Source organism: Leptidea sinapis, chromosome 3, assembly GCF_905404315.1.
Source record: "Leptidea sinapis chromosome 3, ilLepSina1.1, whole genome shotgun sequence".
Lineage (NCBI taxonomy): Eukaryota > Metazoa > Arthropoda > Insecta > Lepidoptera > Pieridae > Leptidea > Leptidea sinapis.
Window position 1 is genome coordinate 10,915,423 of NC_066267.1, and position 17,056 is coordinate 10,932,478.

At 35.6% G+C, this 17,056-nt stretch overlaps 3 protein-coding genes across 4 annotated transcripts in view; 2 read left to right on the forward strand and 1 right to left on the reverse strand.

The window, feature by feature from the left end:
• LOC126979132 (valine--tRNA ligase) overlaps nt 1-8,399 on the forward strand; it is a 33,849-nt gene extending 25,450 nt beyond the window's left edge. For both annotated transcript variants that reach the window (XM_050828361.1, XM_050828369.1), the window contains 5 exons: nt 1,517-1,690; nt 4,541-4,732; nt 5,448-5,558; nt 6,287-6,454; nt 7,473-8,399. In XM_050828361.1, coding sequence (XP_050684318.1) covers nt 1,517-1,690; nt 4,541-4,732; nt 5,448-5,558; nt 6,287-6,454; nt 7,473-7,688 — 861 coding nt within the window. In that variant the 3' untranslated portion in view covers nt 7,689-8,399. The remainder of the gene's footprint in view (nt 1-1,516; nt 1,691-4,540; nt 4,733-5,447; nt 5,559-6,286; nt 6,455-7,472) is intronic.
• A 2,420-nt stretch (nt 8,400-10,819) lies between these two features.
• Nucleotides 10,820-13,203, forward strand: LOC126979217 (uncharacterized). The gene is made up of 2 exons (XM_050828487.1): nt 10,820-11,235; nt 12,077-13,203. The coding sequence occupies exons 1-2, from the start codon at nt 10,946-10,948 to the stop codon at nt 12,957-12,959; spliced, it is 1,173 nt and encodes a 390-aa protein (XP_050684444.1). The 5' UTR covers nt 10,820-10,945; the 3' UTR covers nt 12,960-13,203.
• On the reverse strand, nt 11,226-13,600 carry LOC126979261 (uncharacterized). The gene is made up of 2 exons (XM_050828543.1): nt 13,195-13,600; nt 11,226-11,944 (listed from the first exon to the last, which is right to left on the reverse strand). The coding sequence occupies exons 1-2, from the start codon at nt 13,364-13,366 to the stop codon at nt 11,250-11,252; spliced, it is 867 nt and encodes a 288-aa protein (XP_050684500.1). The 5' UTR covers nt 13,367-13,600; the 3' UTR covers nt 11,226-11,249.
• Between the last annotated feature and the right edge of the window lie 3,456 nt (nt 13,601-17,056).

Consider the following 17,056-nt stretch of genomic DNA (forward strand, 5'->3'; position numbering starts at 1 on the left):
TGATAGGGTTATAGTGATACAAACGTACATTTTTTTAATAAAAATCATATAATTATATTATATTGTTAATACCAATACCAACCAAAGACTCATGATCACCGACTGAATGCTCTGCTGTGACTGCGCGTAAATTGCTGTATGCCAAGCGCCGGAATTGCTTGGAATTGTACCAGAATTCGTACTAGTGCGTAAGCAATATATGTATCTGTATTTTCACGAGTACGGATCGAACTCTGATCGGACGTAGAGCGAAATCGCTCTTACGTTGGTTATAATAAGAGCGATTAAATGAGGCGTTTAAGCGTGTCCGGACTTAAATTGGATTGTTCGACCGTACTAAATATTACAGTAGTACATTTATATGACAACACGTGTGTTTGTAGCCTTAGAATATTGGTATGTTCACAGTCTTCAGTTATTTTCACAGCATCATAACGTACGGTATATTACTATGGGGTCATGCGGCTGACATTGATATAGTGTTTGCTCTGCAAAAGAGAGCTGTTCGTGCTATATATCAGCTTGGTTATAGACAGTCTCTCAAAGAAATATTTAAATAAATCAATATTATGACTGTTCATTATCAGTACATTTATGAAAATTTAATATACGTTCACAAAAATCGTCGCCTTTTTGCTCTTAATAGTGATTTTCGTTATTTTAACACTAGAAATAAGGGATTGCTTGTGACTAATTCTAGTAGGCTTCATAATATACATAATAGCTTTAAGCGTAAAAGTATACACTTCTATAATAAAGTCCCAGTCACTGTTCATGCATTATCTATAAATAAATTTAAATGTTTTATAAAAAAATGGCTCTGTCGTAAATCCTATTACTCCACTGCTGAATATCTAAATGATCGGACAGCCTGGGACTAGATTGTGATTATTTTATAGCGATAGAAATGACTGTACAATATTGTATATTTTTATTGAAAAGAGCGCAAAAAAAATGCTGGGAGAGTTTCTTGCGCCGCTTCTTCTCTCTCAGAGCGCCATTTGTTTCCGAAGCGGTAGTAGTATCTAGTAGTTATCAGAAATGACATCAAAAAGAATTCTAAAGGAATCAATTTTGAGAAAATAAATGCCTTTTATATATTGTCGGTAAAGGTGCTAAATTACGTGTTGTTATATCTTGTACGATGCTATCTAACACTTCGCACTTAACAGGTTTTTTGTCTGTCTATACTATAACTGTGATATTAATACACGCAGAGTAAAATTATTCTAAACAATTTGTAAGTTTTTAAAGTGTTAACCCTCACTTCTAGGATGAATACACAAATAAAATTTGAAAACAAAATTTTATGAACGATATGAAGCCTGAAAGTTGAACAAAGCATACAGGTCACTCGAAAGGTTAGCTCAGTTGGAAGAGTACTCGCACGGAACGCGAGAGGTCGTTTCGTTCATATTTTTTTTTCCAATTTTTATTCGTGTAAATTTATTCCAAATTGAAATTGAATTGAGAACCCCCAATTTCGAGCGTTGCTTATATGTGTGTTGCATTTCAGGTGCAAACACCAGAAGCTCTACCGTCAAGTCTCTCTACCATAGACAAGTGGATGCTGTCCCGTCTGTCACACGCCGTCACCACGGTCAATACGGCATTCCGCGGCTACGACTTCCCGGCCGCGACTACCGCGTGCTACAACTTGTGGCTCTATGATCTATGCGATGTCTACCTGGTAAGTGCATTGATAGAAATAGAAACACTTTATTACATAAACTTGTTATGCCTACTACTCGGTTGGGTCGAGTTAGTAAGTCTTTTGTTGGGCGATGTATATGCTTCTACAATATGAATCCAGAAAATGTACAAAACAAATGTATTACGAAATTTAAAAGAATTGTTAAAAAACGTTTGTGTGGGAAAGGTTTTTATAGCATAAGCGATTTTCTAAATGACACCACGGACTGGGAATAAATGTTTATTGTACGATATCACATTGTAATCCATATTTTATATTAAAAAAAAAGCCCGCTGAGTTTCTTGCGCTCATTCTTCTCAGGTCTGAGGCAGTCTCTTTTGAATGGGTGGTAGTTTTTGACGTTCAATAAGTGATTTTAAATCCTATTTTGAATAAAAATATTTGAATTTGAATTTAGCAATAAAAAACAATATCACACAAAAACAACAATTTACAATATTAATTAAAATATTAAAATACTTAATTAAATAACGTTAAAAAGTATATATTATTATAATACATTAAAAATAACAGTGTGAGCGTGATTCCCTGCTAAAAGGAGCTGTCAGTATATTGTTGGTCAGTGCAGAAGACACCAACACAAGACTGGTTTTCAGCAGGCCCTCGTGACATTTGAAGTAGAGAATTGCTTTAGTCTTGAAGAATGACTAAATATTATATTCTCTTGATCTTTTCCTTTTATAGTGTCTAACACTTATACGGCCTTGCAAATAAACTTGGTATAAAGTTATAACTGATGATAATCAAAGAAAATGCAAAATGTTTACAATGTCGTTGACAACACTGTCAATACACTGATAATTCTGATGTTTTCCGAATGACAGGCTGCCTTGCAAATAAACGCGGGAAACGTTATACGTCCGAACAAACCATTCGTAAGCAAAATGTCTATTTGTAAACATTTTACATATTCTTGGTATATGCTTTGTTATAACTTTATGTCAATTTTATTTGTAGGGCCGTATGTGTAATAAAATAAAATAAATAAATAATTGTAAAAATAATAAATATTAAATCATAGTAGAATCTGTACGTAACTGTATATCTATATATATAAAAGAAAGTCGTGTTAGTTACACCATTTATAACTCAAGAACGGCTAGACCATTTTTTCCGTTGTTTGATTTTTTGGACTACTCTTAGTCCGGAATAGGATAATAAGTAATAAAATATCGAAAAAATCACAAAAAAATATTATTATAAAAATATTTATTTTCTCATACATTTTATGTGGATTGACATTTTGACATTTTTGTGAAACCGAATCACATTTTCTAGCAAACACTCGAAAATACAATGTTTGTTTCCAAATGTCCATTTGGGGCAGACATTGTCTAAGAACGACGATTTAATCCGATATTCAGGGTATTAATTTATTTATATACTTACACACAATACAGTTGAAGAATAACATACCTACTATACTTATTCCTATGTATTATGTATGCATATTCTAAAAATAAGTGTTTACAAATCAGTAATACGGACTTTGCTTTTGATTTTGTAGATACAAGGACAGATTCACCATCGAATTGGATCATTGCAATCTCTCGAAGATGCACACCATAAATTTTAACAATTATATTTCATGGGCACCATGGAGGAACAACGACATGATGAGATCAATGCAGCGATGATAATAGCAATTCTTCATGATCTGCAGCAACTACTTCATGAACATTTTGCATGTCGAATTAGCCCGCAAATCTTTAATTTCCAATCCGTCTTGCATTCGCCACGACCATTAACAAATCTCAAGGCCAATTCTTGATAGTTTGTGGTCTGAATGTAGAAAATCCATTTCCCATGGTCAATCTATATATATGTACCTATAAGAGATTTCCACGTATATAGTCACTCATCACGATATCTCTGGAACCATAAGGCGTAGAGACTTGAAATTTGGTAGGAATATTCCTTTCGTCGAGTAGAGGTCAGCTAAGAACGGATTTTACGAAATTCCATCGGCGAGAGTTTTTTTTAACAGAACAACGTCTGTCGGGTCCGCTAGTAATATAATAAAGATAAGATCCCAGTCACAATTCCATTCAAAGTTACACATTAAACTGTGGACAAGTTACATATTAAACGGTGTGTTTGTATGTAGCTATAATTTCTATAAACACAAATGCATTTCATGGAAATTAAGGCTTTATGTACAGATACCGGTACTATAATTTTAATAATTAATAAAAATGAAATTAACATGTAAAACGACAAGTATTCAGGCGAAAAAAAAGTTGTGTTGTCTTTGGCTTAGGCTTGACAAAAAAAAACCGTAAAAAAAATTATACATCGCGCCTTTTTTGTTTGTAGAAGTTTCAGCAATATTGTATTAAAGAAGGTATTAAATACAATCATAAATTGTTAAAAATTAATCATACCGAAAATTTTAGTTAAATAACGTTTATTTTAATATCATTTACCTAATTATTTTTTAAACAATTATAGATATTGAAATTTTATTTAATTCTCGTTCATTGCTTGTGGTTCACTACACATATGAGTTCAAAAGGCTAGGTAGCTGAAGTATGATACAAATGGTCTAGTTGACCAAGTAATGTCAGGGCACCATCCTAAAAATTCATTGAGTGAACTAACCTCTATTTTGAGCAATGCACGCACACTAGCACAAAGTGTCATACAAATCGCGAGTGTAAGACGTAGCTTGTCACGCACACTAAACACATATTCCTGGCCTGGTTTTATCGGTGGTCTAACAGCAAGAGCCTATCTAGACGTATAAATTATATAAGAAAAGGAGTAATTCTACAAAAACGAAATAATGAACGTTTTATTGATCATTAAATAAAACGAGATTTGCAGGAGTATCTGAAGCCTGTGTTCGGCAGCGGCACCGCGGAGCAGCAGGCCGCGGCCCGAAGCACCCTGTACACGGTGCTGGAGTATGGGCTGAAGCTGCTGTCTCCCTTCATGCCCTTCATCACCGAGGAGCTGTTCCAGCGACTGCCCCGCACGGAGGCGAGCGCGTCGATATGCGTCGCGCCCTACCCTGTTGTGAGTGCCACGAATAGTTCATTTGAATTTCTAGCTACCCGCACTGTATATAATTTTTTAAGTGAATGTTGATTTGTTAATTAAGGCATATGGTCCGTGATTTCTTTATGGAGAGGAGAGGAATGGAATTGATCATCGCCGGCCACACAGGCCTGCAACACCAGAGAAATCACTGGAGTGTTGCACCTTTTAATAGTGCCAACACTACATTTTTACTTTGGGCCAACACTCTTTTTTCGTTTTTTGGTGTGCGCACGTACTGTAGGCGCCGTATTGGTATTTTTTACCAAAAACACTACCGGGCAATAGCTATTAAAATTGTGTTAATAAAAAAAATACATACAGATAATCATGCCCATGCCAACGCTCCTGTGATTCGATTACGTGACGCGTCTACTCCTCTATGAAAACCGGGGCAGGCAGAAAAGGTTCTGGACATACTTAATTTTTGAGTGATTAAGCTATTTACGCATCTCGTCTCTTGGTTGGGCCATAACGCATACTGCAAACAGTCCAGACCATTCCAGAAGCTGCAGGCGTTTTCAGACTCCTCATCTCATCTCTACTCATTGTTCGACCACTCTCCTGCACTGCTTAGGCTGGATTTAGTGCATTCATTAAATATTATTTAGGAAACAATGGCCGGTTATATAACCAATACCTTTACGTATTTTGTTCTCGTATAGTTTGATCTTCGTATGTTTTTGTGTTACAGGAAGCAGACACGCCGTGGTACAACCAGAGCTTGGAGTCAGACGTTGAAGTTGTGCTGAAGATGGTCCACGCCGTGCGCTCGTGTCGCTCCGAGTATAACATTGCTAACAAGGTTACATTCATATCTATTTATAGTAATACAATATATAAATTGTCAGAAAAAAAATCGGATCCGATGGATTCCAAACTCAACGGGATCATTCCTTGGATCATTAATATGTCTCGATAGAAAGCTGTGAAAACGTTGAAAAAAGTTAAGTTTACCTCTATTTTGAACAATGCACGCACACCAACACAAAGTGACATACCATCATCAGTGTAAGACGTAGCTTGTCACCCACGCTAAGGTATTAAATCTGGCCTGTTTTTATCGGTTGTCTAACAGCCAGAGACTGTCTAGACCATAGTTTCTCAACCTTATTTTGCTCACCGCCCACTTTGAGAATATGTTTTTTTCTAGAGTATTTTCGTGTATTTTTGCCTTTTTATACTATATTTTTATTCTACCCACGCCCCATCTGCGCCATCTCAATGCCCCTAATTTTCTCTGGGTCTTCTACTGCCCCTCCGAAAATCTCAAACGCCCACAAGGGGGCGTTATCACCCACCTTGAGAACCTATGATCTAGATGTATAAATTATCCAAGTTTCATAAATACTTAATTTAGTCCTGCAACTTTCTTTTTTTTTTGATCGCAATAATATTTTTCATAAAACGTCATCATATATGTTATTAAGTTAGTTGAGTCTATAAATGTTATTGTAAATGATTGATGGTAAAATGGTATTTTCTTGAATCTGAATGAATTAATGAGTTTTATAATTTGAAATGTGTTTCCAGGTGAAAACCGATGTGTACGTGACGGTGAGCTCGGAGCTGGGTCACTTGCGGGAGGTGTTCCGCCTGCTGCAGGGCCTGTGTTGCAGCAGCCAGGTGGACGGAGAGCCCCCACTCGGATGCGCAATACTGCCCATCTCTGATAAGATCGAAATCAAAATCTTGTTGAAGGTAATAATAACATAAATTTATTTAAGAAAAAGAATTCCACAATTGTTATTAAAATGTCCTTCATTAAATATGTTAGAATATAAGTATAATTAAACAGGGACATGAAGCTGCATAAATGCCTTTATAATCGGCACATTGTATTGACTAATAGTTTGCAGAATGATGTTGGGGCCACCCCTCAACCTCTTCAGCAATGACACGGTTCTTTTACGTTGGATGGCATGGAAGCCGCCAACCTTCGCATCTGCGAACATTGCCGAAGCACTGCAAAAGCGGAGCAGCCCCGACATCAACCTGAAACCATGGTTGTATTGAACACACAAGGCACTAAGCGTTCTTTGAGTATATCTGACCCACAGGCTGATTGTATAGAAGGTTTGACAAAATGCTTTGAAGAGCGTTATCTTAACCTCTTTATCGAGTAAACCTGCGCGCCAGCATATCACTGCTCACCGCCTGTGTCCTAGGTACTTAAAATAGTGAAGTCTCAGAAGTGACCAATGTTTAGCATTATTGATGGTATACTAGATACATTTTTACCGGAGACAATACTTGCTTTTTTGAGAATTATATTTAAGCCCATGTTGCATCGCATACCTTTCACAAATAGCTAACAGCCTAATAGACCTAACCTTCTTATAGAGCCTACACTTGGACCCAGCAGCACCATGACATCCGCGTAGCTGATTTTGTTCATACAAACACAATCAACCGAGCAACCGACTCGCTCGCCGCTGAGCCCAGTTCTGAGCTCGTTCACATACAGATTCTTACGCCTGGGTGAACTCAACTTAACTAAGGGACTTCAAGATCTAACTTTAAATAAAAATATTTCATCATATTAATTACTATGTACATGTTGTAATTTGTAGGGAAAACTCTTATTTGAGATTGTAGAGTAAGTATGCTTACTCACCTCATGGTGAAAAAATAATATTTTCACAATTTCTGCCTTTATTTCTTGATATAAGTAAGTTTTTAGTTAGAATTAGAATTTAATATAATGTTTTGTTGACAGGGTCTGATTGACATTGATAAAGAAATCTCAAAATTGGAGAAGAAGAAAGATCTTCTAGAGCAAACACTAAAGAAGTTGAAGCAAGCAGTGTCTGTGGAGGACTACATTAATAAAGTGCCACTTGATGTGCAGAAAAGTAACTCTGACAAAATGATGCAAACGGTGGGAGAAGTAGAGCGGCTTGAAGCTGCGCTACAGACACTTAAGTTGATGTGATTTATTAAGTAGAATGGCTGTATACTGCCCACTGTGATTATAATATGAGCTTTGAAATACTCGATATTTGAATGTTCCATTTTTAGTTTGAATAACTTAAGAATAAACTATTTATAAGTTAACCAAGATATGATATATAATACAGTGTTAAATATTGTCCCAGTGCAATATTGAAGTACTTTCGGCACATTCTCCTGATTAAAAGAATCTACTGTTGATTTTGTGTAGTTATTGTAATTTTACAGTTTGGGCGGTTTTTTATTCTGAAACTACCAATGTTTTTCACAATTCAAAAGAAAGGTTTGAGAGCCTTACATATAATATTTTTGCTATATTATGCTTTCTTGTATTAATTTACGATTGATAGTAAGTAATTACTTTGTTCCATCAATTTAATAAAAGTTAATATAATAAAATATTCTTATAAATTTTCTTTATAGTAATAATAATAATCTTTATAATAATGATCTTTCAAGATTATGTTCCATTGTGGACGAAAACTATATTTTCAGTCGACTTTTACTACCACATCTTTGTTAGGGTTCAGTTAAGAAGAATCTACAGCTTTTAGGTAGCAAAAAGTGTTTTTAATTTAATCGTATAAGTACATATATGTTGATCCTTTTCTATGTAAACAATATGTTACCACCACAGTCTGTTGTAAATGGAATTATTTATTGAATACCGTTTAAATAAATATCTTCTTTTTACCATTTGTTTTTGATTAAACGGAAATAATCACATTTAAAAAAAAATAGTAATAACGTACCAAATTATAAAAGTTTGGACACCTCTGCCTGCGGCCATTTAATTTTTCCCCGCCCACACACCCATTTCATTCATGCTACCTACGAAGGGCCCGCACATTGTTTTAACTCCGTCGTGTCAGTCTTAATCGTATCTAATATTGTAACGATCCGGGCTCTAATTTCCTCCTCAGTGTCACATATTTTTCGGAACACGTATTCTTTCACTTGTCTCCAAAGGATAAAAGTCGAGCGGCTTGAGGTCGGGAGACCGACGCACAAAAATTAACACTTTACTTAACATCAAAACTAGCGCAATCAACGCGAGCGCAAAATGAACATCCGACAGCAAACATCCGATCCATACGCGAGCTGCCGCGTAACTGAGTGAGTGTAAATTTGTGAAGCAATAATTATAATTTACGTGATTGGCGGCATCGGTCAAGGTGTGAGGCGAGATGCTCCGATTTTTTCGTTTGAGACGGTCGCGCTGGCCGCTCAGCTGACGTTAACACTACGTTATTGGATTCCGAGATTCAGGGCGATGACATTAGTTTACTGGCAGAATAAGCACAATTCCAGAAGATCAAAAGAGTGGTAATGCCGAGTAGTTTTCTACCATTTGTTTACCCAGGGTGTTAAAAAAATTCGCCAAAGACGACCAAAAAGCCGCGTTCTCCTGCATCATGACAACGCTTCTTCACACACGGCCAACAAAACTATGTAATTTTTATCTTCCGAAAAAGTACCTACAACTCGTCACCCATCCTGCCCATAGCCCCGACCTAGCACCCTGTGATTTCTGTAGTTTCCCCAAAATCATAGATTTGATGAGAGGTTTCATTTTTACCAATTCCGAAGAGGCAGTGATAACGTTCAATCAGCACGTAGAAAACATGCCTTCAGATCTGTGGTTCTCCTGTTTTAAAGAATGGTTCGATCGCATGAAAACATGTTTAAAATGTAAAATAGAGTATTTTGAAAAGCAATAAACATATCTAATATTTTGGTTATAGCATGTTGTTTTTTTTAAATTAAGCAAAAGTTTTAGTGTGACCTACGTATAAAAATATATAATATTGCAAGAGACTTGGTTCGAACGACGTTAAAGGGAAGTTTCAAACGCATTTTTTTAAAAGTTGAACAGTGATAATTTTACACAATATTAAACATGTGTGGTATTTTCTTTGATCAACTCGAGTGTTATACATTAATTAATTACAATTTTTTAAAGGTTTAAAGCGCTTGCAAGTATCAGTCACGAAACGTTGGGTTAAATTAAAAAAGCAATTGTGTGGTTTTATGAAACCACAATGCAAGTGAAACTTTTTTCACAAAATAACAGGTATTAATATCAGCATAGAAAATATATATATATATAATGCTTTACATTTTCATAAAATAAAAAAACCTTTTTCAAGTGTGTGGGGTTCGAACCTACTCTTCCACCCGAACGCAATTGCATCCGATATGAGAACTATAGGCGCCGCCCGACCGTAACGCGACATGCAACACACAGACGAAAAAGTTTGAGATGATGTAATAAAAGTTTCACTTTAATAACTTATAAAAATGCAAGGGTTTTTATAAACAAAAATTTTTTTTATTTGAATATATAAAACTTTGAATTCCATGAATTCCTTTACAAGGGAGTACTTATTTAGTAGAGGTACTAAGTACTTAATTGAGGTAACAAATAATTATTTATATTTATATGACATTGTTAATAAACCCCTAAGGTTGCCTTACTTCGAGGGGTCGCCGACAATAAAAACATATTTTTTAGGTAGAAGGGTGGTCTTGTTTAAATTTCAAGAATTTGTCAAATCATGGTGCTATTTTTGAATTGTTTAAAATAAATTTTCTAATTGAAGTCTATTTCTCTATTTAGTTTTAATGTCCACCATAGAAGAGAATGTCAGCTTACACAGGTATGAAGTGGCGAATAGTAGTATAATAATAATTAACCCTGCTAACTAACAACTTTAGAGTTGGCAAGGAAACTTGCCAGCTCTGGATACTCTAGTGTTCTTTTCATCCAAAATACGTCGACACATTACCTGTGCATAAAATCATTATTTTTTTAAACACTTCAAACATATCTATTGGCTAGAAATTAGATCGGCTCCTAGCCAATACCGACTTACGTAGGACCCTCCATTATGGGATTCTCTTAAATTTAAATTATAAATAATTTATCTGACTGACGAGGGGATCGCCAGAATTTTTCCAAGCTGTAATGGGGTCGCGAAATAAATAAGCTTGAAAAATACTCGTTTAGGTTAATAGGCTAAATGATTAAGTTCATGTATTATGTCACATGTTACACGGAAGTATTTCCTATATTTTGAATTAAGCTTTGCGATGAGGTAATAAGCAGCACATTAAGAGCTAGTTCAGACATGGCGGATTCCGCGCGGATGCAAATCGCGCGGTTCTAAACGCAAGTGTTCAGACAGGCGCGGATGTACATGCGGAGTGCCGTTATTCGCATAGGGTGACAGTCCAATCATGGAAGTCGAAGAAGCAATATGTGTGTACTTGTTGCTCCGTAAAAAAGAAAGAAAGAAGAAACGGCAGTATTGGGTGCATCCAATATTACGCGATCGGTTTACTCATGGTCAGTTTCAGACTTTATATCCAAAATTAAGAAGTTTTGAACCAAAATTCTTCAATTATTTGAGAATGTCGATAAATTCATTTGATGAATTATTAGAAATGATGAGTAAACAAATTGAATCTAATGATACCCATATGAGGTCAAGCGTGTCCCCAGAAGAAAAACTCGTGATCACATTAAGGTAAGATATTTATTTTATACGTCAGAATATATATTTTGTACTATAGAAGACTGTGAATCGTCAGTGCTATTGCATGATAAAGGCGATGGAGACTCTCCTGGTACTATTGTAGAATATCCAGTGAAATATCCTTGTGGGTTTGAATATTGTTGGTTTTGCCAAAATACTGCATTATGCGTGTTTTGCTGGCTCGTGATATGAATAGGCGATGGTAATTTCTGCCCTTTCTGTATTACCTGGAGCAATTCAATTTTAGTAGCCAATCGTTTATTTTCTGGAACTTTCTTTAACTCTTTATACAATGACATGCAAAAAAGTTTATCATCATCATCTTGCTTTGACATACTTTCTTGTATTTGTCTTTGTATTTTATCTCTTGATTCAATACTATTTTCTAATATGTTAGCCAATCGCTCTTCTGAAGTAATTTTAGTTTTCTTCCTTTTATTGGGTACCGGTTGTATTTCACGTGCATTTACAAAATTATCTAGCTTTTGGTCAATGTTCCGAATTTCTTCATTTTTGGCTTCATCTATGTTTGTGATAGTTTCTTTGTTTTCTATCGTCTTCTGAAGAAAAGAAAGCCGGTCGAAATACATGTATTTTGAACCTTTACATGCACCAGAACCAGAAGGAATTGATTTGCCTTTCTTGAATTCCTTATTATAAGCATCACGGATGTTCTTCCATTTTTTTTGTAATGATACACCTGGAACAGAAATCACTATCTTTAACAAATATAAATACAGTAGCGGTTAGGTAATTCAAGACACTCATTATGCTTTAACTAGCGGACCCGGCAGACTTTCAAAACGATACAGATTAATATTTTATTTTTCAGATATCTGGGTACTGGTTGTTCCTTTGGAGAACTACATTACAACTTTCGTCTTGGCAAATCTACAATCACAGGAATTGTCCGTGAAGTATGTGAAACTCTGTGGGAAAAAGTCACAAAAAACGTCATGCCTGAACCCAGCGAAGATATATGGAAGAAAATAGCTAAAGATTTTGAAAAATATGCAAATTTTCCCAATTGCATAGGCGCCATAGATGGCAAGCATATAAGGATTACAAAACCCAAAGATTCGGGTTCTTTGTATTATAATTACAAAACTTTTTTTTCCATAGTACTGTTGGCACTTTGTGATAGTAACTATTGTTTTACTTTCATAGATATCGGATCTTACGGAAAAAGTAGTGATTCTGCAATTTTTAAAAATTCAGCATTTTATAAAAGGTTAATAGAAAAGTCATTACACATACCAAAACCTAAACCAATATCTGAAACAGATCCTAAACCATTGCCATACGTCATAGTTGGCGATGAAGCGTTTGGTTTATCCGAAAATGTAATGCGACCCTATGCAGGTAAAGGGCTATCATATGAAAAAAAAATATTTAATTACAGGTTATCAAGAGCTCGACGTTTTATTGAATGCACTTTCGGAATTCTGGCAAACAAGTGGCGCATTTTTCATAGGCCTATAAACGTGAATATAGACTTTGCCGAAGACATAATAAAGGCCTGTTGCGTGCTACACAATTTTGTTAGAACTAGAGATGGTATACAGTATGAAGATACTTTACATACTGCGCCAATGAGTAATCTTATTACATTACATGCAGGAAGGGGTACACCATCATCATTAAACATTAGAGACAAATATGCTAATTACTTTGTGAATGAGGGTCGTGTAGAATGGCAAGACACGAAAATATGAAATTAAAATTGTTACAGTTCGCGCCAAATAACTAAACTCAAGATGGCGCGTCGCGTTGGTGGGTTGTACATATTACAGTTAATAGCTATACGTTACTGTGGTAACGTGATAGTTTTCCCGCGCTCGTTACGTACCGCCAAACAACGTTATACACATTTCAGTTATTTGGGGTGGACTGTCTATTACAAAACATGTAAACTACCCTGGTAAAATGTATAATTAAATGTCTACTGACCAAAAAGAACCTTCTTTTCCAAAGAATCCTCATTTTCTCCAAAAATCTCCACCAGCTCCTGCCAAGCTCCGTTTTTAATCGTTTTGTTAGAATATTCTGCACATTGGATGTTCCACAAAGCAGGTCTTTTTTCCACCTCATCGATGAATAGCTCGGTGTCGAAGCGATCCATTGTCACCGTCCGATACGCGCGGCTTCCGCGGAGCAACTGAACGCCCTCTAGGTACGTCAAGTAAATAAAACCGAGCGGCGACCGCGCGAATTCATTTTTAGCGGTTGAGCCGCGCGGATTGTCAATCCGTGCGGACAGGTATGAACGATTTGTAAGGCGCTAATGTAATTAGGATCCGCGCGGTTCAACCGCGCGATTTGCATCCGCGCGGAATCCGCCATGTCTGAACTAGCTCTAAAAGTTTAGCATATCACCACTCCACCATTTTTTTAGATTACGCCATTTATGAAACTTTTATATATTATGGACAGAAATCTACATTACATATTCAAGAAATGTAAAGTAATATTAGAAAAAGTGTCACGTTCCTGAAATGTTGGGGAGTAAATATCACATATTCCATATATATCTGTTGAAATCAACCTAGTTTTCGACTTCAGCGGAGTCGTTTTGTGCAAGCACATAGTGAACTAGTGATTGCATAAGTTCATGACATAATACGTTACTGTATTAAAAATAATAATTGATCAAACCAGAAGCAGCAGACGATTACAAAATATTTTTTTTTTATTAATAAAACACAATTTTTACATTGCGGTTTCAAAGCAATAAAACCACTGAGATTTGTACAATTGCTAAATTAAGCATACACCAACAGAGTTAAATTAATTAAAGAAAAAATAGTTCACAATCGTTAGAAACTTAGCTATACATTATAATTTTACAAATAAAAGTAAAAGTACTTAATACAATTAATAGTTAAGCACGATAAGTTGATCGGTGGTCAGTCAAGTCTTAAAAAGTATTTTTTTAAATTTGTCTCAGTCAACGAGTCAGTCAATTAATCAGCCTAGGTACTATGTAAGCTGTTGTTCTTTAACCGAACGCATTGGATGCCAGCCACCAACCAGATATGGCAGCCACATTTCGCTACACTAAAAAAATATACTTCTTCTTGTCGATATCTCAGATCCACAGTTTGCAATATGTTGTACTTATATGTCAGACATTCGTCAGCTGATTTTGACTTTTGAGAATCACTCTTTGGATTTATCAATCATCAAGTGTTATATAAGATAGAGCAGAGTATCAGCAGTAGACTATGAGCAAATCAGTGCATTCACCATTATTTAATATAAGAAAACAACTTTATAAATTAATTACAACTTTTTATAAGCATGACAACGTAATAACTGCTTTGTAGTCATAGTAACCAAAAGTCACTAATTTCTTCTTCTATGAGTAAGACCTCTATGATACTCCCCCTCACGATGACCTTCTGGTCTGAGTGACGCCTATCATCTTTAGAAGCTTTAACAATCTTGGTTGTGGTAATGCCTTTGTAAATAGGTCTGCCTCCATATGCTCTGTGTCCTTGTAACGGATGGTCACTAATTTCTTCTGGACACAATCCCGTATAAAATGTTCCTTTATGCTGATATGTTTCGATCTCTTACCAGTCATTTGATTGTTTGCTAACATCTGTGCAGCCAAATTATCATTATAGATCGTAACAGTTTGTTGAAAAACTCCAATATCTTCCAACAGATATTTCAAGTGTAAAGCTTCCTTCGTTGCTTCTGTCATCGCCATATATTCGGCTTCTGCTGTTGACAAAGCCACTGTTCTTTGTTTCTTTGATGCATAATTGATAAGGCCACCACCATACTTAAAAATATAACCGGTATATGAACGACGGTCAACGGTACATGCCGCCCAGTCAGCGTCAGCCATGCCTGTTAGTGCCACTCCTGATTGTTTATATCTGATGGTTACATTCTTCGTTCCTTTTAAATAACGAATCACCCTTTTTGCAGCTTGCCAATGTGTATTATCAAAACATGTATTATATTGGCTCAAATAACTAACAGCAAACATTATATCTGGTCTTGTGGCTACAGCGAGGTACATTAGAGATCCAATTAACATTTGGTATGGTATATTCTCCATCTCTGTGAGTCCATTACCCTTCTCCAGTTTCAGACCAGTCTCCATGGGCGTTGACACTGGCTTACATTCAGCCATGTTGAACTTATTTATTAAATTTTCAATATAATTCTCCTGTGACAATGTTATTTCTCCCCCTACATGGGTGAATTGTATGCCCAGGCAATGATGGAGTGAACCCATATCTCGTAACTCAAAAACTTTTTGCAGTTTTGTTTTTACCTTCTCGTAACAACATTTCTGATTTATATGCTAGTATTAAGTCATCCACATAAATGTTTGCAAACAGCTTTTCTCCTCCTTTTTCTAATATATACAAGCAAGGATCCGCTGAAGAATTCTTAAATCCGATTTCCAACAATTTCTCATGTAACTTTAAGAACCATTGTCTTCCTGCTTGTTTCAAACCATATATGGCTTTGTTTAGTTGACATATCCCATTATTTTTATATCTATAAGCGTTTCTTTTGCTTTTTTAATCAACTCTATGTCTTTTCCATGTGTAATTATGTATTTTAAATATTTATCCAGATTTTTCGGCTTCTTCATATAAATTTGTTCATCTAAATCGCCGTTTAAAAATGCACACGTCTAGTTGGGATAACTTAAATTATTTTCAATTGCATGTGCAATAAGTATTCTAAGAGTACTCATTTTTGCAACAGGTGCAAATGTTTCAGTGTAATCAATTCCTTCTTTCTGATTAAACCCACGCGCCACAAGTCGTGCTTTTCGTCTATCTATTTCTCCCATTGCATTATATTTATATTTTAAAATCATTTTACTATCAATCAAATTTTTGCTTTCGTTCCTGTGTACAATTTTCATAGTATTATTTTTAAGATGAGACTCAATCTCGCTTATTATTGCATCTTCACATTCATCCATGTTCTCGTCTATTTCATAGAGAAATGATTGTTCAGCATCCATCTCATAATCTTGATGCCATGCTGGTGGTTTTCTCTGTCTTTTATCAGTAGAACTAGTCGGATCTATTTCACCTGTTTCTGTATTTGCGTCAACAAATATTTCATCATTGTTCAATTCCTGGTCAGTTTCATCAATTTCATGTTCTTTCAAATCTTTATTATTTTCTACATTTTCTTTTTCAGGAGAAAATATAATTTCTATTTCCTTTTCATTAACTACATCTTGTTTTTCCGAATATCCTACAAAAATTCCAGGTGTCGCTCTGGCTTCAAATTTTCCACTTTTATGTACAAACGCCTTAGTTCCGAATATGTGAAAATGTCTTACTGGCGGAACTCTCTTTACCCATTTTTCAAATAGAGTCGCGTTATCAATACTTGTGCAAGGACTACGGTTTGCCAAGTAGTTAGCTGTATTAATGGCTTCAGCCCAAAAAACTTCTTTCATATTGGCCTCTATCAACATACATCTAGCTTTATCAAGCAATGTCCTATTTTTTCTTTCTGCTAAGCCATTCTGTTCTGGCGTGTATGGTGCGGAAAGTCTCCTTTTGATGCCATTCTCCTTCAAATATTTGTCAAAATTATTGTTAATATATTCTGTCCCATTGTCACTTTGTAAGCATACTATCTTCTTTTTGGTAAATCTTTCAGCCTCATTTTTGAATTCCTTAAATTTTGATAGAGTTTCATCCTTAGTTTTCATTGTATATACTCTTGTATATCTTGAATAAACATCTGTAAATGTGATGAAGTATTTGGAACCCCCTTTCGATGGCTGCCTCATGGGACCACATACATCAGTATGCACAAT

What these genes read in the sequence shown, in the direction of transcription:
- LOC126979217 (XM_050828487.1), top strand. Translation starts at nt 10,946, where the DNA reads ATGGAAGTCGAAGAAGCAATATGTGTGTACTTGTTGCTCCGTAAAAAA. An exon ending in AAACTCGTGATCACATTAAG is followed by an intron (nt 11,236 to 12,076) that starts GTAAGATATTTA and finishes TTTATTTTTCAG; the next exon opens with ATATCTGGGTACTGGTTGTT.
- LOC126979261 (XM_050828543.1), bottom strand. Translation starts at nt 13,366, where the DNA reads ATGGATCGCTTCGACACCGAGCTATTCATCGATGAGGTGGAAAAAAGA. An exon ending in GGAAAAGAAGGTTCTTTTTG is followed by an intron (nt 11,945 to 13,194) that starts GTCAGTAGACAT and finishes TTTCTGTTCCAG; the next exon opens with GTGTATCATTACAAAAAAAA.